The following is a 22492-nucleotide window of genomic DNA, read 5'->3' as shown; positions in this document are numbered from 1 at the left end:
TGTCCTAATCCATGGATCTTGGTCAGTTGCAAACTAGATCATGTGTGGGTGATTGAGGGCCCTCAAGTGCTGGTCCCCAGGCATGTGGAGTTTCCCCCATCACCCCTCCACCCCTGCCCTAGCAGTGTCTACTCTTAAGCTCCAGCCATACCAGACTTTTCCTGGTGCCCACATACTGGCCTCCCAGCCTGTAACCAGGAGCCTACTTCCTCATCTGGCCTCTAAGGCTTTAGTCGTGCCCTCCTCCCCTTTGCTCCAGTGAGCCCAGCGGTCTTGGTGCCTGGCTCTTCCTTTGCCCTGATCACATTGAATTGTCCTTGTTGACTTTCAGATCCCTTAGGCACCAGATATTTTGTCTTTGTAGTCCCAAATCCTGCTCAGGTGAGGGATTTGTAATGGAATGAGGACTTGTGAATTGTCTTGTATCAGCTAATCAACTATGTTAGTCCCAGGACAAAGTCCAAATGAGGAATAATTCACCAACACTATAGATTGTAGCTGCCACACCTCTCTCCCCCTTTGCCTTGTCCACCATCAGGCTGTGTAGCTTGCTGCCTTTGTGACTTTTGGGGTGCGTGTGTGCATGCACAATGAATTTTTAGGACTCCTTAAAACGGAAGATTTATTGCCAGTGATCTCCATGAATTAGGGTAATTGCGGCACTTTATGGTTTCTTATCATTGTTTAGCTTGTTGGTTTCATCATGTGGTATTAATATTTCAGGTATACTGAAAAGAATAGAGAATGATAATAACAAATCTTCGTGTGCCCATCCACTTCCCAATTTTGCCATATCTCTGTTTTGCTGCTTACATCAAATCTTTTTTAATTGGTAACGATGGATATATTTTTAAACCAGATAATAGTGATGAAAATCAAAGAGTGTTACTGCCTCTCTTTATCCCCTAAGTGCCTAGAATGGTTCTGGTCAGTTGTTGTGCCAGCCCATTTATTCCAGATGAGGCATGCACGTCATAGCAGAAAGCACCGGGCCTCCTGCGGCTGGGAGTATGCTGTGGACGGGTGTGGGTGAGGCTGGGCGACAAAGCAGAAAAGCAGGCCAAACGCCCCATCTCTCTTTGCTGCTGGTTTCTGGGCATCCTTAGTAAATCCTACTGTATCATCCCTCTGAGTAGCTACTGTTTCTGTTTTTACCTTTCCCTATAGGCCCCTATTCAGAGAAGGAAAAAGCCTGCTTCGCAGAAAAAGCGCCGGTTTAAGACTCACAATGAACACATGGCTGGTGTGCTGAAGGACTACTCTGACGTTGTCCCCGGCAAACAGTGAGCACTGCCGTAGGTGAGCACAGAGCCCCAGGCCAACGCAGGGCCCTCCTTACTGATACTGGCACCTGAAGACTGACTGTCTTCCCACCCTGCTTCTTGGGACTGAGAGAGGAGCAGCGCAGTTTACAGAACAAGTGCAAATTACCAAACTCAAAGCTTATTTTCATTGAATAGGCTAATGAGAAATGTGATGTCCCTGTTAACCTGCTGTTAGTTCTGGGGGGAAAGGCACTTAGCATGGCATGCAGGTGTCTTTGCTATTTATCGCTACTTCTAAGTGGTTCCTGGTTCCATGTTTCCTCTTTTATTACTTTAGAACAAGTTTGCAGATAGTCTTGAATGTAATACTTGTTTATTCCAAAGAACATATTTATAATAAAATCATTGTCAAAGGAACTCTAAGGTGTTAGTGAATTCAGTTTGTGTCTTTTTGTTCTTGGCAATCGCAGTTGGCAGCTCTGGTCTTTAATTCCCACAGGGTGTGTGTTTGAGACACTGTTGGAGACTGTGACCTGTGTGCTGTGTTGCTGAGCATATGGATTTCACAGTTGGAACACAAAGTGTTGCCTCTTGTTAGCAACTGAAGCAATAAAGTGAAGCAAAAATCACTATATATGATTTTTAATGTTTTCTTTTAAAACAGTACCTCAGTATTTAGCGTCCTGGATTTTGCAAGTCATGGTCTCATGCCATCAAGGATGGATAGAGTCTTCTTGCTAACCTGAATATCAGCTTTACATCCCAACCTTCACGTGGCTCTTCTGTTGGAGGTTCCTTTTATCTCCCCATCACTGGCAGAGCTAACGAGAACCATTGTCAAACACATGGGTTGTTAAGAGGCGTGATGACATTAGGGAAATCTCTGTGGTCGTTGCAGCCTCCTGTGGCAAAGTCTTCATTTTCCTTATCTGTACTATGATATGCTTCTCTAATTCTATTCTTTCTTTCTTTCTGCTAATTTTGGACTGTTTGTTCTTTTTCTGGTTCCTTAATGTGTAGAGTTAGGTTGTTTATTTGAGACCTTGTTTCTTAATGTAGGTTTTTATTTCTATGAACTTTTCTTCTTAGAACTCTTCGCTGCATCCATAAATTGTTGTTATATTGTATTTCCATTTTCATTTGTCTCAAGATACTTTGAAGAAATTAAATTGGTTGTTCGGGAGAGTGTTGTTTAATTTCCACATATTTATGAGTTTTCCCATTTTCCCCTTGGTATTGATTTCTAGTTTCATACCAGTGTAGTCACAAAAGATACTGGGCATGATTTCAGTCTTCTTGAATTCGCTAAGACTTGTTTTGTGGCCTAACATACATCCTATATAATTTTATCCTAGAAAATGTTCCATGCATGCTTGAGAAGAATATGTATTTGCTGTTACCAGATAGAATGTTCTCTATATATCTGTTAGGGAAATTTGTCTATAGTGATATTGAAATCTGTTTCCTTATTGATTCTGTCTGGATGATCTAGCCATTGTTGAGCATGGGGTATTAAAGTCCCCAGCTATTATTGTATTGCTGCATATTTCTCCTTTTAGCTCTGTTAGTTTTTTCTTTATATATTTGGGTGCTCCAAAGTTGGATGCATAAATATTTACAATTGTCATATCTTCTTGATGGATTGTCCCGTCTATCATTATATAGTGACCTTCTTTGTCTCTTTTTACCATTTTTAGTAAAGTTTATTTTGTCTGATATAACTACCCGTTTTCTTTGGATGCCATTTGCTTGAAGTATCTGTTTACATTTCTTCACTCTCAGTCTGTGTGTTGTTAAGGCTTGAATGAGTCTCTTGTAGTCATTTGGATCTTGTTTTATTATCCATTCAGGCATTCTTTGTATTTTGATTGGAGAATTGAATGTATTTACACCTAAGGTAATTATTGATAAGTGAGGACTTACTGTTGTTTTAGTTTTTTTCTGGCTGTTTTGTAGATCTTGTGTTCCTTGTTTTATATCCTGCAGTCTTTTTGTGTCTTGATATCTTTTGGTATCAGTATGCTTTAACTTCTTTATCATGTTTTTTTGTGGAATTACTACAGGTTTTTCCCTTATGATTACCATGAGTCTTAAGACATAAAATGTCTTAAATGGGCGATACTTTACATTAGTTTCCTTGCCCTGTACGGTGGAAGAACCAGTTCCAAGGCCAGTAAGGGTCTTTATTTTCTTGACTCAAGCCAACCTGCATCCCAAGTTCTCTGGCTGAACAGGGACATTGGATTTTCTTTGCAGATTTAATAGCTTTGCCTGCCAGACTCTGCTTGAGCATTGTGGGCCATGCAGCTTTCCAGGTGTTCTGGTCAAATTTTCAGGTCAGATGTGGCTGGGAGCGTCACTGAGCAGTGGTTGGGGCTATGACTTAGTCCCCCTGTCTAGGCAAGGGCAGATCAGGCTCCAGGGCTGGCAGATCTCGTAGCTTGAGGCAGGTCTCTTAGACCTGTACCCTGTTGAATTCCCTGCTTGGACCATGCCACCTACTTGGTTCTGTAGATGAACAAGGCTGTTGGTGGGGATTGTTACAGTCATGAGCTGCTTAATGAGGGGGATACTTTCTGAGAAACGTCATTAGGCAGTTCGTTGTTGTATAAAAACAACTGCACTTACACAAACCCAGATGGTATAGCCTACTACTATAATGGTATGTGCTATACTTTCATACGACTGGCAGCACATTAGGTTTGTTTACACCAGCATCACCACAAACACGTGATGTTTGTGATGGATAGGATGTCACTAGGTGATAGGAATTTTTCAGCTTCTGTATAATTTTATGGGACCACTGTCTACATGCGGTTCATCGCTAACTGAAACATTGTTATGCGGTGCCTGAGTCCGTGGGTGCTGCAGGTAGGAACACAGTCTGCCAACAGTTCGGTGCTGTTGCAAGCCCATCTCCCCTTCTCTGCCACAGTCAGATTCCTGATGGTCAATTTCCCTGCAAATCCATGTGGGGTGAGACCAGAGGGGGCTCCTAAAAAGTGACGCACAACGTCAGGGCAGCTGGACATCCTCTTGGGCTCTTTTCCCACTAGAGGAACTGTAGGCTCAGGGGAGACTTCTTGGCGTGGTGCTGCGCTGGCCTGCATTGTCAGCGCGTAGCTGCTCCTCCCACCCTCCTGGGTCTGTCTTGGTCTCTGGTGCAGGGGGTGCTTCACCCTCACCCTTGTGTTCTAGACTGCTCAGTGGTGGCCTCATCCATGAATAGTTGGTTGTCAGTTGTTCTTGTGAAGGGAACAAAATCAGGAATACCCTATGTTGTCATCATGAGGATATCACCTGTCCCCAGCTGTTTTGTTGATTGGGTCTGGGAAAGCATTTTGGACATCTCAAACACCTCATCTTGCTTTGCATCTGTCACAGGTTCTAAGACCAGATGCTTCCCTGCCAGTTGTGTATCACTAGTGGTTCCCAGCTAAGCCTGTGCTCATCAGTACTTCGTGAACTGGCCTTATAGGTTTCTGTTAACTTGTCTCAACTCATTTCAGAAATGAGGAAATGGAGATTTAGAGAAATGAAATGTTTTGCTAAATTTTCACACTTGGAAATTCTGTAGCTCTACCTCATTTACTTGGATTTTCTTGTGTGAAGCCTTGATCGCCTTTGCCTACTACATGGGAGAGAAATTCCTCCCTATACCCCATGTTAAGGTACTGGGATTAGGTCATCTGGTGACATGTGGGGAGGGGTATAGTCTTTGTGGGAAATTGTGATAGCCCAGTTATGTTTGAAGATTGTAATAAAAAGAAAGAAGAATCTTTTACCAGTTCTTCTGGATGTTTAAAGACACAGCCACCAGAAATTTGCGTTCAAGTTGCAGTCATGTTCTTGCCTCTGCCCCTTTCTCCTAGATCTGCTGGCCATTTAGAAGTGGGAATGGGCATGGCTGGATGCGTTAAGAGGTTAGTCTGTACTGCATTTTGATCTATAATTCATCACAGTCATTGGAGGCCTTTAAAAGGGGATAGCTAAGAGAACTGTAGCCGAGCCTAGACCAAGTGTAAAAAGTGAACTTTGGCTGCTGCCGTCACATCCTATAAGCGTGGCCAGATGATGGGTCTCGGGGGACAAGGAGCACTTGATACGTGTGGAGCAGAGTGTTAGTGACAAGGCAGTGCAGGGCTGACCCACTGTTGCCGTTCAGTGTTCATAGGGAGGGCATTGCCAAGGTACAGCCCTTGATTACTTCTCTGAGCTGTTTGAAATCACTAGTAGAAAAAATGTTCTGAATGTGGCAGTAGGCCATTTGGATTTATAAATTCCCCCCTTCTTATTAGCTGACAATTTTCTGAGGCATAGGAGACTCAGTGTCCCTTCTTCCTTCTAACCACTGTTTTTACTTGCAAATGATATATTTGTGGGAAAGGTTTGGGGTTTTCTAAGGTTTTATTGAGTGCTCTTAACAAGCCAGGACTAGCACTGTTGCCCTGTAGCCAGGCTGTAGTACTGTGCATGGAGATAGCAGTGGTGACCTGTCATTAATGTGTTGCTATCCTCAGGGCTTCATGTAGGACGGTCCATCTTTTCCCAGGGTGTATTTTGTGGGCTTGTTCTGAGAAACCAGTAGATGCTCTGTGGGAGGTAGAGGTGTGGGGAAGTCCAAGGACCTCTAGGCAACCACTTCTCAGCCAAACTGGACCTTGGAACACCTGCCCCATTCCTGTCACGCGTGCACATGTGTGTGTGATGTGTGGAGTGAGCACTTTGGAAACAGAGCTAGACTAGGCTTCGGCATTGTGTTTTTGAGTTACCTTCTGCCCATAACTAAAAAAACCAATGTACGTTTTCCTTCATAAAAGGATTTCCATCAGAAATAAATGTGGCTGGTGCCCTCCACCAGAGTGGTAAGGCTGCTGTCCATAGGCCCCTTTGGACAGCTTGGCCCATAGAACTGGGCCAGCCCCCCTGGTTTTGAGGTCCACCAGCACATTCCTGTGACTCAAGCCATGTGGTTTCAAGACCCTGTGAGAACCCAGGGAATTTCAACCACCCAGAATTTTGTAGGGGTTGTACGTCAAAGGACATTCAATGCAAACTTACCTTTAAAATATTTTAAATAACTGAAAACAGAAGGGTACTAACAGGAGAGAACTGAGTAAACTATAGCCTGAACTTGGCAGGGCCTGATCCAGAAAACCCAAGAGCAGGTTTATCTCACACTTGCTGTTGTAAGAATTTGAACTTTCTTACTGAGCCTTTCACACCCAAGACCTGCATTCTAGTTTTAGAGGAAAAGTGTTCTTTTGTCCAGGCAAATATTTTAACTTGAGCCTCATTGCATTCCTTTTGTGCTTTGTGCTCAGAAGACAAGTTTGGGTTGAATTTAAGCATCTGGCCTAATTTTCTAATTTAGTGTTAAATTAGCATGGTCAGGGTGTCACTTGAATTTTAAGTGTGAAATGCGTGTGCACATTGTCTTTATTTATGGGTATAGTATGTTATGGTTTGTAGGTGTATGGTTTGTTTGTGGGTATAGTATGTGATACCCACAGGGCCTTTTCCCGTCTCCCTCATAAAGCAGGAAGCAGTGTGGTTGGTACTCTGGAGGCACTGTTGAAATAGAACCCATGGGTGTCACTAGTGAGCTGTGAAAAGGGGATAAGACAAGGAAGAATTTTTATGGCATATTGACATCTTTGGGAACTTGGGATAGTTACAGAGCCAGGTCAGTTTAGTAAAGAGTTAATACTATTTTATAGTACCATCTTAAGGCATTCTGCAGCAGTGGCACATAGGAGCTTTATTGTGGGAGTCTGTATATTTTCCCAATTTGGGTGCCTTAATTAGCTGATTGCATAAGGGTTTCAGTATCACCAGTTCTTAGTTTTGAGGACCAGTATTTCAGATAATATCTCACTAATAACAAATATTCTTCTGCGTTCTAAGAATGTTGTAAAATTGTTTGATGTCATGAGAGGGTGTGACAGAATAGACTGAGTTGAAGAGTAAGAGCAGTCATGCACTGATACTCTTAAAACCTGGTAAGAATGCTCTTTTCACCTGGATGTCCCAGTGACAGTGGCATGCAGTAGGAAATGTGCATATTCCTAGCACTTGGCATGCCTTGCTCAAAGCACTCAGGAAGAACTAGTTGATTCCTCTTCTGTGTCACCCTGACACAGACACCAAGAGTACTTGTGTGTTGTGATACAGAATTCAGGGATGTTAGCCAGGCCCCCTTCATTCTCAAGAATATTTCTTATGCCACACAGCTCAGGACCCAAAATGCTATGGAGTGCTGGGGTTTGGGGAACCTCAGAGATGAGGGCATTAAGAGTTGTAAGTTGGTCCCATAAAAGTAGGTCCAATGTATATGCAAACACTGGGTCCAGTGAATTTGAAGCCTACATATGATTAACTGGAATAATAACTTTTCATTTTGCAAGTTTTAAGGTACTTTCCCAAGTTCCTTTAATTTGTCATTTTGTTAGAGGTGGAAGGCATAGTATTTAATTTTAGATGGCAGTTTTATAGCTACATTAGTCTTGTGTTCACAAGTGGCACATCTTCCCCTCCCAATGGAGGGTTTACTTGGTAATGAAACAAAAAGATGGCTTAGTTACCATCTTTCTGGAACCTATAAACTGGGACATTATGCAAGAGAACAGACTTGCCTTTTCTCATCTCAACTCCAAGACACTTCATTCCTGCTCAGTAGGGTGACCAAGGCAGTTTTTCAGACTGTAATGAAGCTGGTGTCCAACTGAGTGGTCAGTGGGAATATATCTGGAGTTTTTTTGGGGTTTTTTTAAAAGATTTTTTTATTGGGGAATTGGGGGAGGGGAACAGCGCTGGGAAATCGGGGGAAGGGGAACAGACAAGTTGCTGTCCTTTTGTTCTTCATTCTAGTTGTGGAGGACGTTGCTTCACTGGCCTATGTGGGTATTATCATTGCGATCTTCCCAGGTGAGGCAGATCGGTCGCCGGCCTGTGGACAGCCGCTCACTCTGGCTGCCAGCCACACACGGTAGCTTATGGCAGCCCACTGCAGCAAGGGCTACAGCCTACGCCGTCACTGGTGACTCACGGCAGCCCAGCTCCAGGCCGAGCTGTTGTTCACCATCTTAGCTGTAGAGGGCAGTGTCACTGGCCGTCATGTGGGATCCGAACCGGGGCCCTGCTGCTCAGAGGTGGCGTCCCAAGGCAGCTCTTAACCAACGTGCCGCTCGGCTGGCCCTTTCCGGAGTTCTTAAATGCCATCCAGACTTGTCAGTTGCACATCACTAATGACTGACTGTTGGCATGGTGATTAGGGCACTCATTCCTCCATCCCAAGGCCCCTTGTGAAAAAGCATATGGAAGAGACTGTGTTCAGGCAGTGACTGGGATGGGGGTGGCCCAAGGCAGGCAGAAGGGAGATGCCTTCAGAGGGAGATGCCCTCAGTTCCTGGGCTGTCTGGCCAAGGATGTGGACAGCACCGGTGGTTTTCTGCGGTTATACCTGGGCTCCAGAGTGTTGGAGGGCTATGATGGGGACCTGCTTTTGGTGATGGTCTCCTCTGCAAAAGGGATGTGAGATCCAAACCACAGGACCAACAATGTCAGTGCCGAACAAGACTAATAGTTACTAGTGGTTGTTTCCATTACTGGAATTGAGCACTGTGCTTCCCCCTGCCCTCTCCTCCATCCCTCCTCCTTTTTGGGGGAAGTGGGGTTGGTGAGAGTGTATATAAACACTTTTATCATCTTGGCTATCAATTAAATATATATTTTCTAAGTTAGCAGGAAACCACAAATGACTATTTTGAGATTTCAGATAACCTGGAACTAAAGCTTTGTAGGCTGAGGTGGGTGTGGGGTCAACTGAGTGCAGTACAAGGCATCACAAAAGGTATGCGAACCAGCCCTGAGATCTTCCTGCCAGGTCAGGAAGGCTCCAGAAAGGGCCCGTGGCCTAACGCGTCCATGTCATTCACCGAGTGCCCACAGTAGAGCATTTGTAGACATTATTCTCTGGCTCTCCCAGCTCTGCCTCCTCCTTTAGTCCCTGTCCTTAGCTTGAGGCCAGGAAATGGGAAAGAAATCTGCTGTCCCTCATCTGCAGTGTGGCATGTATGCATTTGGTTCATCTTGTAAAAAAGGAATTTGCCAAGCAGTGGAGTGACAGCTGGGATAAGCACTTTATTTTTAAAAAGAACAATAGAAAAGTACCTTTAAACAGTTTATAAAAGCATAATAGACTGTGTGGAAGTTGCTGTTTTCCTTAGAAACAGGAGTACAGAAGTCTCACTGTGAGCCAGGCGGCGCTGAAGGCGTAAGCGGGCTTGAACACAGCTGGCCCCACGCTGCCGAGCCCTTGGCCTCATGTATGTGCGGGTGGCAGCCCCGCTGCCCTGGCTCTCTGTCGTTTTGTTGTGATGACCTTTAAAAGCTTGACATCTTTATTTCTAATGGAAAATAATGAAACCAAAAAAACCCCAAAAACAACCATATAATCATTAAAACAAGGAAGTCTTCAGCGCAATGTAAGCAGATCAGTAAGAAAGATTGTGATCATTTTTAGCTATATCAGCACTTGAAAATTCTTAGATCAGTGTATTTTTACACACCCGGCTCTTCTACAACAGGGGCAGAGACTCAGCTGTCAGACTGTGGAAATGTGTCAGCTTATGATACAAGACTGACATTCTGGTTTTGAGGAGTCTTGAAGCGAGCTACACAGTTTCATTCCAAACACCCACTGGCTGCACCCCCTCTCTGGGCTGGTGTGGTAGGTAGTGTCCCCGTGAGCACACGGGGTTCAAGATAAAGTTTTCAATGGCTCGTTTGGCTTGTTGCTGCCCAGACTCAGGAATCACTTGGGAGCTGGGAGCTGCCCGCTGCAGCCACGCAGGTTGGGCACCGCCGGCTCCATCCTGAGGCAGCCTAGCCTCCCAAGCCGAGGTTTTGCCTTCTCTGTGAGACACTGCTGTGGGCATGAGGCATCTGTGCGTCAGTTTGTGCAGCCACCTCTTGGGCTGCCAGGGCTTTCTAAGGGCTCACTCTGAGCAGGAATCTGTACCAAGGAAAGGCTTCTTTGCCCAGCTGTGACTGTGCCGCCACGGGAGAAGCTCCTGGAGGCTTTTGATTGTCTTGCAGGGACGTCTTACCAGAGCCGCGAGTGTGCACCTAGCACTGCAGACAGCACAGTTCTGTTTCTAACATCACGCTTCTAATTTACCCTGGACTCAGGCCAGGCACAGATTTCTCTATTCACAATACAATTATGGAAATTTTAATATTTAAAAACATGCCTCAAACATGCAGCTTATTTTAGAGGAAAAAAAATAGATATTTTTAATTACAGGCATTCAAAAGTCAAGCACAAAAATTGTTATCCAACCCAGTGTAAGATTATCCATCCTGTCGTATTTAAATGGTATAAAAATACTCACGCTCTTGGTTTTATTGTTGACATCTTTTATGTTTTGTTTGAAAATATATCCAAACTGTACAGAAATGTCAGACCATGCGTTCACAAAAAAACACTATTTCTTACAATTATACAGTGTAAAAGAGTAAAACATATTTATTATATTTTTTTCTTTGAGAAAAACAGATGTGTGATGGAGGCTGTGGCAAAGTCTTGAAGGGGTCAAAACTGGGCAAGGTTTTTTCAAGCCTGAAACAGAAAGAAGTGTGTAAGGAAAGCAGCTCTCACAAGCGTGTACACTCCCTCCTAGCTGCGGGGCTGTTAGGAAACACCTGTTGATGGGGAAATTCATGGGTGATTCCTTACCAAAGTGCAAGTGTATGTCACCATGGAGTGTATTTACTGACTCACCAAATAAAGACCATACGAGTATCAATGTTCTCACCTTAGATACATAGGGAGCATAAGACCTCCTTCCCCTACAGTTGCAAGGAGATACTCATGTTTGTTTTGCTTTGTGGCAGAAAAAAGGGCCTTCGAATAATCACTGAAGTCTTTCTGACTGCTGATGTCAGAGTCCCACAAGTTTCTTAAATACATCTTGGCTCCTTTGTGTCTGGTTTTACTTTAATTATGTGAAAGGCTGCATTGTCAAACCTCTACTGTTATTCTGTCATTTTACTTTTATCTCAACTCCCAGGTCCCTTGTTTTCTTACCATCATCTTATCAACATGTCAGTCTCATAAATTTATGGATGTAGAAAAGGTATATACAGAAATATGTCCGCATATACTAGAGTTTTGTACAGGGAAATGCTTGTGAGTGGGAGGATGCTCTGAAGAAAATAGCATCATGATTGAGAATCCATATAATTGTCCTAAGTTAGACTTATTTGGGAAAATGTGTATTTAGCAGTATAACCTGAAATTAGAAACATATTTAAATGAACACTCAAATATAGCTAATTGCACAATTTTAGTAAATACTCCTGTTCAAACCAGATCTGTACAATGCCAGCTGCACCTGAATCTGAACTATGATCCAGTAACTCTTCTCACAGTTTCATTTGTAGATGACAGTACAAATGGGTGGAAATAATGATGGGCTACAAGTCAGAAGACCCAATATAATTACCACATACCTATGGATCATGGAAAAATCCACAGGAAGACATCAGGTGTAGCTTTCAAGAGAACGGATCTGGACATGTAAGAACTTTATCTAACGGATCTGGACATGTAAGAACTTTATCTAATGTTAGATATCTATAATGTTAGAATAACATTTACTTGTCTTTTCAGCTTGCTGTAACTGTTAGTCCTAGCACATCAAGTTAATTATGCTTGTTATAGAGAGGCCAAATTAGAGAGCCCTTTGGTTTTAGAAATGCTTCCAACTCAGGCTCTGAGGCCTGGCACACCCACACAGAACTTCAGTGACCCCCCCCCCACCTCACCTCCCATCTGTTCCTTTTACTTTCTCAGTAGAACTCTGCAACAGGGCGTGGCCAGCAGGAGGAAGTAAACGCCTTCAGAAAAACTCACTTTGACTCCTTTGCCTCCCCTGATGCCCAGCACAAGAGAGGGATCAACCCCACTCACCAGATGCTGGATGTGGGCCAGGCCTGTTCACACCCCATCTTTGGTGTAGGTCACACATCCTGTGCTGCTTAGTGAGCAGGGCCAGCAGAAGGACCTGGCTGGAAAGCTATGTTTCTTCTACTACACCCTGAATTCTCTCTGGCAGGCGGTGGGGCACTAGGTGTGCATCTCATGTAGCAGAAGTGAGAGTGCCCAGCCTTGGGGCGTCGGTCCATGGGGTAGGGATCCAGGGTTGTAGGGGGCTTATGAGGCTAGGTATTATCTTTGGGGCTGTACTACTAGCTGACTTTCCCAATGAACCCACGACCTTCTGGCCCATCTCACATCCCCACAAATGCCTGCTCTGCTGCTCTTTAACCACCAAAGCACCCTCCCCTCAAGTGATATGGGGCGACGTCCCCAGTCACCACGCATCAGATGAGGGAAACCAGCTTAGAGGAAGTGGATGCAAGGCCCGTTTCCTTCCCCCACATTCTCGGCTTGTCAGGCATGGAATGACACATTGCACGTCATCCCAAACTTGACCATGTGCCAGCAGCCCAAGCTGTGTATGTTGACTCCAGGAAACCATTTCTGAGGAACAGCAGCCACACCACAGCTGTCCGTACTTTGGAACAATCCACAGGGAATGGCACTTGGCAGCGCTTGGACTCTGGGAACCTAAGGGGCCTGCGCACCCCCAGCAACCTCTGACAGAACACAGACTTGGAGAGCGCCATCTTGGAAAAGCAGCGGAAACTGGATGTGGTGACGGCATTGACACCAACGGCCTGGAACAAAGCTGCCGCACCGCTTTCAGGGACAGAGAAGGGGCTGAATGAGCGGCGGGAAAAGAGGCACTGGCCACGGGTGACCTGCTGCCCATGGGTCCCTGCCATCCCCTCCAGCTCTTGGCTGTGTCTGTAAGGGCCTCGCTGGCCGCCTGCTTTCTTCTCAGGAGAGCTCACAGCCATCTTTGGGCAAATGCACGTTGCTAGGCTTGGCCTCTTTCTGGTTCCACAACCAGTTCCTGGACATTTCTGCCATGACATCAAAGGCTCTGTCGAAGCTCAGACTTACCACACCTCGCCTTAGCACAGCTCCTGCCCCCGCTGCCCGGGTGTCTTTGTCCCGCACTCAGCCCTGCTCTCCTCAGATCATTCTATTCCTGACACCACCACCATGGCTTTGCCTCTCCTGGTGTGTGCTTCAAACTTGACTCTTCATCCATTTTGCTCTGGGTACCAAGATGACCATGACTCCTAACACCCCCGCCTCCTTGTCAGGTCTCGACAGTGCCTCCCGGAGACCCAAATCCCTAACACATCCCTCAAGGCCCTTAAAGGCTTGGTCATGTTTTCACTTCCTCCCTCCTGTTCCAGTCCCCCTCAGCACATACAAACCCTCCTCTCTGTCCACACTCAGCAGCGCCCCACTTTCTCAGCCTTTGCTGAGCCATTCAGCCTGCAGGGCTTTCTCCAGTGAACTCCTCCAGGAGCTCTCACTGGCCGGGCCCCTTACTTGGCTTTTACAGGGATTATCTCACACTAGTTTTGTTCCTAAGACTGTTTCCTCCATCCTCTACCCCGACACAGTCACTTGCATATAGCAAAAATTTAGGGACTTCGTAGGCCAAATGAAACAGGAACAATGGGCCGTTAATGGATGTGGCACTGAAACTTGGTTCCCTAGTCTTGATAATGCCGTGGGCTGAGAGCCAGGAGACTGTGCCCAGGGTTCAGGGTGGGTTCCGATGCCAGCCCAGTGGTGCCTGGAGCACCTCTACGGGCAGCTTTGGGGTCTTTAACCACAAGCTGATATGGGGTCATGGGACGGTGCCGCGAGCTCTCCTGACCTCTTAGTTCTCTGCCCCCTTTCTTCCTGGACCTCTGAGCAGGAAGAGAAGTGGGGGGTGTCCTAGTTAATTCTGGCTGATTAGAAAGGCTGATCTTTTGAACTGAAAAATATGGAAGGGAGAAAGGAAAAGGAGGGGGATGGGAGTGGATGGTTTCCTGAGCTTTTCCATAACTGTGCAGTGTAAATGTAATTCTCACATGGGAAAAGAATGCGTTCACATTGCCATAGATGTTCCCAGACTGAACAGAAGGTCAAAATGTGGCTATTTCAGTCCCTGTAAACAAGGAAGGGGTTTAGCTAGGAATGGAGTTCAAACCTTGGAATGTATTAACAAGGACATTTTAAACAGAATGCAAAGACATCTGAGAACACAGAGCACCATGGGGGCAGAGTGCCAGGTTCTGTTTAGAGAGCAGATTCTCCTCAGAGAACCTTTCCTGAAACGGGGGTGGGGGGTGTGGGGGGGTGTTTGTCAACTATAATATGAGTGTGATGGGATAAACAAGGGAAGAAAATATATGTCTAAAATCTTGTCTGAGATAAGTCATAAATGTCTGACTTTTAAGAATGGAGAATGTCTCCAGATATCTTAGAGAACATTATACAATTCGAAACCATTTCATTTAGCTGTCCTTGATCAAAAAGGTCAGTATGTGGCCCTCAGTACTTGGAGGCAGCTGGGTGTGGGGTCAAGGTGCATGCTGACGCCTGTGGGGGTGGGGCAGTGCCGACCTGGGAGTGGCTGCTTTCCCCTGTCTAGCGTTCCAGCAATAAGAAAAATCCTCTACCCTCCAACCCCAACACATCGTCATAAACAGGTATTCCTCAAGTTACTATGGGGTTACATCCCCACAAACCCATTGTAAGCTGAAAATATCAGTAAGCCAAAAATGCATTTAATACCAAATATCATAGCTTAGCCTAGCTTACCTTTAACATGTTCAGAACACTTACATCATCAACCTACAGTTGGGCAAAATCATCGAACACAAAGCTATTTTATACTAAAGTGGATTAAAGACTTAAATGTAAGACCTGAAACCATAAAACTAAAAGAAAACATAGGCAGTAAGCTCTGACATTGCTCTTAACCATTATCTTTTTGGATATGTCTCCTTGGGCAAGGGAAACAAAACAAACAAGTGGGATTACATCAAACTAAAAAGTTTCTGCACAAAAAAGGAAACCATCAATGAAACGAAAAGACAATCTACTAAATGGAAGAAATATTTGTCAATAATACAGCTGATTAAGGAGTTATTGAAATATCCAAAATATATAAGGAACTCGTAAGACTTAACACCAAACAATCTGATTAAAAAATGGGCAGAGGACCTGAATAGACATTTCTCTAAAGAGGACATACAGACGGCCAGCAGACATATGAAAAGATGCTCAATGTCACTAATCATCAGAGAGATGCAAATTAAAACCAAAATGAGGTACCACCTCACACCAGTCAGAATGGCTATCATCAATAAATCACAAGTGTAGCCACCCACTATGGAAGTTCCTCAAAAACTTAAAAATAGAATGACTATATGACCCAGCAAGACACTTCTGGGCATTTATCTGAAGAAATCCAAAACACTAATTCAAAATGATATATGTACCCCTATGTTCACTGTAGCACTATTTACAACAGCCAAGATATGGAGGAAGCAGGCTAAGTGTATCGATCGATAAATAGATGAAGATGAGGTACATACGAGTACATACAATAGAATATTACTAAGCCATAAAAAAAAAATCTTACCATTTGCAACATGGATGGATCTAGAGGGTATTATGCTAAGTGAAATAAGTCAAAGAAAGGCAAATACCATATGATCTCACATATATGGAATCTAAAAAACAAATGAACAAACCAAACAAACTCATAGATGCAGAAAACATTTTGGGGGTTGCTAGATGGGGCTGGAGGAGATAGGTGAAAAGCGGGAGGGGATTAAGAAATACAAATTGGCAGTTACAAAATAGTTACAGGGATATAAAGTACAGTGTAGGGAATATATAGTCAATATTGTAATAACTGCATCGTATCGGATGGGTACTAATCAGTGATCATTTTGTAAGTTATATAAATATCTAATCACTACTGTACACCTGAAACTAATATAATATTGTATGTTAACTCATTTGACAAATAAAAGAACTATAAAGTGTTGACTATCTCATGTAATTTACACAAAAACACAACATCCCAAAACCACTGGTAACACAGTACACTGTAGAGTACCGGTTGTCTGCCCGACTGAGGGCTGACTGGGAGCTGTGGCTGCCTGCTGCCACCCGGCATCAGAGTATCGTACCTCATGTCACTAGCCTGGGAAGAGATCAGCATTTAAAATTTGATGCAAGGTTTCTACTGAATGCGTATCACACCATCATCATAAAGTCAAACCATCATAAGTCAGGGACCATACTTCTGTACTTGACCAAGAGTTTCTCTAACATTTATTCATTTTTACTAAAGATTAAGGAATATTCCCCTCTACCCACCTCAGACTTCATATGACAAAGGTTTTAAATCAGAGTGGTTTCATTTTCACTTTATACCTGTCAGCTTGATTTTTAAAAAATCAAATGCTGATATTAATTTGTAATAAAAAGACTAGTTAATATTTTAAAAGGTTCAGAGTCTATAGAGCAGTGGTTCTCAACCTGTGGGTTGCGACCCCTTTGGGGGTCGAACGACCCTTTCACAGGGGTCGCCTAAGACCATGGGAGAACAAAAAAATATTTACAATTCATAACAGTAGCAAAATTACAGTTATAGAGTAGCAACGAAAATAATTTTATGGTTGGGGGTCACCACAACATGAGGCACTGTATTAAGGGGTCGCAGCATTAGGAAGGTTGAGAACCGCTGCTCTAGTCTCCATGGGAACTATCTCCTGTAGTTAGAAGCCCCTCCCTGTTCACACAGCCCTGCCACAGTAACTAGCTAGCATGGCTGCCCACGCCAGTGCCCCACGTGGGCTCCAGCTCCCACCCTTAGCAGAGATCCTCCCTCCTCACAGCCCAGGCCTAGCTCTGTCCTCCAAACTCATTCTTGTAAGCCACTAATGGCCCAGGAACTGGTGAGCTCCGCCTTGAACATGGCTTATACCGAAGACAACCTCCTCCCCACCTGGTGCCTGCTGGCTGCCCCAGTTCTCCTTCCCCGCTTCTTTTCTGCCCCTCGTCACCAGGCCCTCCTGTTGTCTGCGTGAAGTCACCCACGCCCCAGCTGCTACTGCTTCCTGACTGGGCTCATCTGCTCGTGCCCTGAATTACTGATGTTTGGGTCTGTTTACTGAACTTAAAAAATCATTCTAATGTTCTCACCTCGTTAGAATATCATGGGCATTGTTATTAAAAACTCTGACAAAAGGAAACCCTAATTAGGTAGCTTTAGGATTAGTAGGATAAATAACAACTGCCCTGTGTGATGTGGAAAAATGTTTACCTGTTGACAAGTTCGGTTAGTGTGAGAAACAGGTGTCAGTGGGAAAAAGACCGTGAGTGCAGGTGCTGGCTTCCTTTCCAGGCAGAGAGGGGCTGCAGAAACCCAGCACACCGAATGCGTGTGCTTCGCGACAGGCACAGAATGGTACTATTCTCAACAAGAAATTACGTAAGCCCCAAAATGTGGTAATGACTTCCTTGGCCAGAACTGCCTGGTTCTCTGCCCTTAGCAGGAACTTGCCCTTTTCTGACTCTTCTTTAGAGGCCCCTCCTAGAGATGAAATTTGCCACCTTATTTGGGCCAAGACATAACCGCTGTCAGGCTGCCCATGGCCTTCCTGCTGTTCTAGGCCAAGCTTTCCAGAGACCGGAAACCCCTGTGAGGGGCCTGGCAGGCGGGTCACCTCTGGGATGCTACGTTGTTTTAAGACCACTGATTGCTAGAAACAGATGAACTGAGAAGTGACAGCTGGTATTGACTAAAAAGATGGACAAGTCACCAAAATCATCACTCACTAGAAAAGCCCAGCAGTCTGGAGGAATTCAGCGAGAACCCTGTTTGTCAGTTACACCCAAGGGCAATCACCTCACCCTTACGATGAGGCTTACAAAAATGTCCCTGAGTCTTCGAGAAAGGGCTACATTATATTCAGTATACTTGTATGAGTAAGACAGGAGAAATATGCCAAAATGGTTATTTCTCAAAAAGGCTTAAGAGCGTAAAAGGAAAGCTTCATGTATCTGTGCATTCCCTTAGGTGGAATATCTCATCTGATGCCGCTGCTGGTGAGCAGGTGCTGACGGCCTTACCTAAGTGTCAGTCTGACAGGAAGGCTGTGGTGAGGACCAAGTACTGGGGTGACGCACTTTGAGAGTTTGCCAAACTCGCATTTCCTTTCCTGGGACGACCCTCCCCAAGCAGGCCATGGTTGGAGGAGATAATGAAGGGTCAATCCCTGGCCCCGAGCTCTCCACACCAGCACGTCCCAAGCTGGAGCTCTCATCGGGATCACAGGAGCGGCAGGCTGCAGAAACCCAGCACACCGAATGCGTGTGCTGCTGGACAGGCAGCCTGCTGAGCCCCACCCACTGCGGCCTGGCATCCCCGGGTGATGCTGGCTGACGGTCCCGACCACACTGGTCCACACGGCCACTCCCTGCCCCAGGGCACGCTGCTCCTCCGGAGGCGTACTCAGCCTCTGACTGTGGCACTCACCAGCATGCTCCAGTTTTGTGGGACAGCTCGAAAACAGCCACCAGTGAAGATTGCATTAATACCCACAAGACAGATTGCAGCCACCATCACACACCTGGAACCTGGGATGGAGAAAGAGATCACCCATTAAACCCCTCAACAGAGTGCCGTCATCTCCACCCCCGGACTGGCCTGCTGCGGGAGTTCCCTGGGCTTTAGGACCAGGCTGTTTGGAAGGCAAAGAGCTGAGAGAGTCAAAGGCAAAGGGCCCAACAGCCTCTGCTGCTGAGCTGGGGACAGCCAGCTTGGGACGGTGGAGCAAGTGAGAGGAGGCTCCCCGGCCAGGGAGGAAAGGACCGCAACTGGAAGTGTGGCTCCCAGGGAGGCCTGAGGGGTGGGCATCTGGAAAACAGTGTGCTGCAGGGGACGGCTTCACACGGGAGCTCGAGGGTGTAAATCACCAGGAGACAGGGGCAGCACCAGGAGGCCACCTTTTCTGTGGGCGGCATCCCCAGGCCTGTCCCAAGCCCTGTTGAGGAAAAGTACAGGACCTGAGGTCCCCCAAAGAGAAGAGCCTGAAACGTAACCAACTGCAGGGCCTGCTTCAGACCCAGTAACAGCTTCCGTCAGCCCAAGGCCATAAAAGCAGTTCCCCTCTCGTGTTACATGCACCATTGAGCTAAACTTTGCTCCAAGCACCTATCGGAAAACAAAAACCAAAGAGAAGTATTTGTGAACATTAACTGCTATTCATTAGGGTCTGAGAATTTTGAAATAGGAAGGTTCAGAGACCCAGCAAATAGTAAAGTTTCACTGTTCTTCCTGACGGCATGGCTGCCTCTCAGCCAGCCGTTTTTCGAGGATTTCTGGTTTGAGGAAGGAAGTACCACCAGCTGCCAGTGGCCCCATTCCCCACTAGTATTTCTCAAATTTTCAGGTCCAGTCAGCAATGCTTTCCTTCCTGCAGACAGAGGCTGTTTTGGGCACGCAGGGCTTCATGAACAGGAGTGCACAATGGACTGCGGCAAACCCTAAGTTCCCCGTAAAGGTCTCACTGGTTTGGGGGCACAGGAAGCTGCCCCTCTAGGAGGCCCCATGGCCCTTGGGGATTCAACTGAAACCCACCTCCAGGATTCTGGGTGAAACAAAAGGTGGCCTTCCTAGGACATCTCTCTTCTCAAAATTAAGAAAAAAGATGTTTTCCTCAGAATTTCACTATAAAAACTTTAAAATAGGAGTCAGGGTGATTACAGTTTCCTAGTAAAAGTGGGGTATTTCAGGACAGGAAAATATTCATCTTTGCAAACAAAACTTAGCTCACCCAACTTCTGCCACCCTTTGCCAACCTGCCAGGAGCACTTGAGGGTGGGAGGGAGGGCATCCCTTCCTGTTCCCCCTGCCCCAGAAAAGCTGCGGCAGCTGCTGCAGGAGCAGCAGACCTGGGGGCCCTCCTGGGCTGCCAGACCAAGGCTGCATCTGTGGGACACCTGCCCTTTAAAAAAGGCTGAAGATCCCTCTCTGTGTGACTCAGGACTGATGAATTCAGAGTCTGGGACCCTAGCTGTCAATGGGTCCAGGAGTACAGGGTTTTACCACCAAGCCGCTCTTGGCAGTTATTATGTCAGCAACACCTGACTACACGCCGCTCTCCTGGTGGGCAGAGAGAATGCACAGGCCAGTCTCCAGACACCTGGGGAGACGACTCCCCCAAAGAGCATAAAACACCGGAGGGAAGTACCAATATGTTCACATTTAACTACTGTGTGCACACAGGCCTTCTGAATTCCCTGTCGGTGGCCCAGATGGAAGCGGAGGGCCGGGCAGAGGCCCTGACCTGCAAGCGCCCTCCCGCAGGCCCTCTGAGACTCAGTGTCCTGGTCTGACAAGTGGCTGCCCTCTTTGAACTTCTTCCAGGGAGGGACCAGTCAGGCAACCCTCCTGGTGCATATGCTCAAAGATCTCCCAGCCAGACTCACAGAAAGTAGACAATGGGCAAAAGTGGGGAAAGCACAGCTTTGACTGCCGTGGGCTGTCCTAACAGTCTTGGTTTGAGATGAGCTCAGTAAGTCCTTGTGTTAGCACACGTGGCTTGTGTTTTTACTTACAAAGCCTGGAGGACTCAGAAGTAGCTGGTAGGGGCACCCACCACAGGCCCTGGGGCTGGGGCAGATTTTCAGGTCCCTACTTTATAACTCACATGAGAAGCACACAAGACCCCAGGGGTCCTCGCGGGGAAAAGGAGAACGCTCCCAGGGAGGGCGGATGAGCACGCAGAGCCACGCTGCACAAGCTGCCCAGGAAGCCTGCTCCCTAAGCCTCACCTCACTTACGCCCGCTGCACTTCAAGCCCGGTTACTTTGATTTAGCAAAAGGGGAAGGCAAGAAGAAGAGGGTAAGTGAAGTGAAATTACTCTTTCAACTCGAATAAAGTGAAGTCTGCTCTGCAAAAGGAACCCCGTATAAATCTGGGAAAGCTCTGGGTCTCTGAATGGTGAGTGTCAAGCTGACACTGACTCCTCTGCTCGCCTGCCAACCCGTAACTTTTACCCTCTCACCTTGCTCTGCCTGTTCCCCTTGGCACTTCTCACTATCTGACCCATTATGTTTATTTAGTATATTACCCGTGTCCTCCCAGTTACAGAGCGTCAGCCCCGTGAAGCCAAGGATTTTGTCTGCTTTTGTTCACTGTAGTGTCCTCAGCACCCAGCACAGTGCCTTACACACTGAATATTTGTGCTAATGAATTACTGTGTGAGACGGGGACCTTGGTTAATAGAAGAAAGGGGAACGGCAGGTCAGTCACAAGCACCGGCCTGGGTTCTGGGCACCAGCGCACACTGCAGTGCAAGAGCATGGTGCCTGCGTCTCCTCCAGGGAGAAGGCAGGGCGAGTGCAGGAGCCGCAGCAGCTGTCGGGGCTGCAAGAAGACCCAGTGCCGTTCCTGCCCTGCTAAGCTCCAAGCTCTGCCTGGACATCCAGCACCTGGGACTCCCGGATGACGGCTCCATCCCAAGGCCCTCAAGCTCCCAGCCAGAGACTAGGCCATTCCTCCCCAAACTAAATGGACGGAATAAACCACTGCAAATTCTGGCTTTGCCATCTCTCACCATATCCTTCTCTAATTTGGTGAGGCTGTAACTACATGAGCTTACGATTTCTATGCTATGGTCTTGGTCCTCGGCTGGGGAAATTTCTTGAGTTCTTAAAGAACACCCTCCCACATCCACCCCAACTCCTAACTCCCCCTCCCTTTTGGGTTTAACAACATTTGGATCCTGAACAAGAAAAGCTGTGTAACTCATTCCCTGTGAAAAGAGACTAAAAACTTGCTCATGCCTCCCTGTTCTCAGCATGTCTGGGAAGTGCATCATTTTCAATCATTATCGTGTATTCTGGGGTTCTCTGCCACAAGGCTGGACCATTAGCAAAACTGCAGTGATGTGCAGGCATAGCCTGTAGCCCGACTAAACACCATCCATCAAGGAAGATACTGAACAAATCAAATCACCAGTAACACCCACACCTCTGACAGTCGCACTTCTGCCCTCATGCTGGTCAGCACTCGCTACCCACACCCGACCCCGCAGCTTTCCCCGCAGGCTCACCTTGCAGCACCCTGAGCAGTCTCTCTCTCCTCGCTGAAATGTGTGTCCATGACTCGTGCCCATTACAATTTAAGCTCCTTGGGGGAACAGGCCTGATTTTGCACATTTTTATATCCAGCACATAGCAGACATATTGCATATGTTTATTTAAAGAATAAAGCGCTTA

At 46.2% G+C, this 22492-nt stretch overlaps 2 protein-coding genes across 2 annotated transcripts in view; one reads left to right on the top strand and one right to left on the bottom strand.

Annotated features, from left to right (window-relative positions):
• The window catches only part of GTF2E2 (general transcription factor IIE subunit 2), a 71366-nt gene extending 69684 nt beyond the window's left edge, over positions 1-1682 (top strand). Inside the window, exon 7 of the mRNA XM_019642846.1 lies at positions 1168-1682. Within this exon, the coding sequence (XP_019498391.1) occupies positions 1168-1287 (120 nt within the window). The 3' untranslated portion in view covers positions 1288-1682. The remainder of the gene's footprint in view (positions 1-1167) is intronic.
• A 7700-nt stretch (positions 1683-9382) lies between these two features.
• RBPMS (RNA binding protein, mRNA processing factor) overlaps positions 9383-22492 on the bottom strand; it is an 89814-nt gene continuing 76704 nt past the window's right edge. The window contains exons 8-9 of the mRNA XM_019642845.1: positions 18743-18843; positions 9383-10887 (exon numbers count right to left, since the gene is read on the bottom strand). Coding sequence (XP_019498390.1) covers positions 18829-18843 — 15 coding nt within the window. The 3' untranslated portion in view covers positions 9383-10887; positions 18743-18828. The remainder of the gene's footprint in view (positions 10888-18742; positions 18844-22492) is intronic.

This window comes from Hipposideros armiger, unplaced genomic scaffold (assembly GCF_001890085.2).
Source record: "Hipposideros armiger isolate ML-2016 unplaced genomic scaffold, ASM189008v1 scaffold_73, whole genome shotgun sequence".
NCBI lineage: Eukaryota > Metazoa > Chordata > Mammalia > Chiroptera > Hipposideridae > Hipposideros > Hipposideros armiger.
The sequence above is the reverse complement of the archived record's forward strand: the minus strand, read 5'-3'. Positions and strand labels throughout refer to the sequence as shown.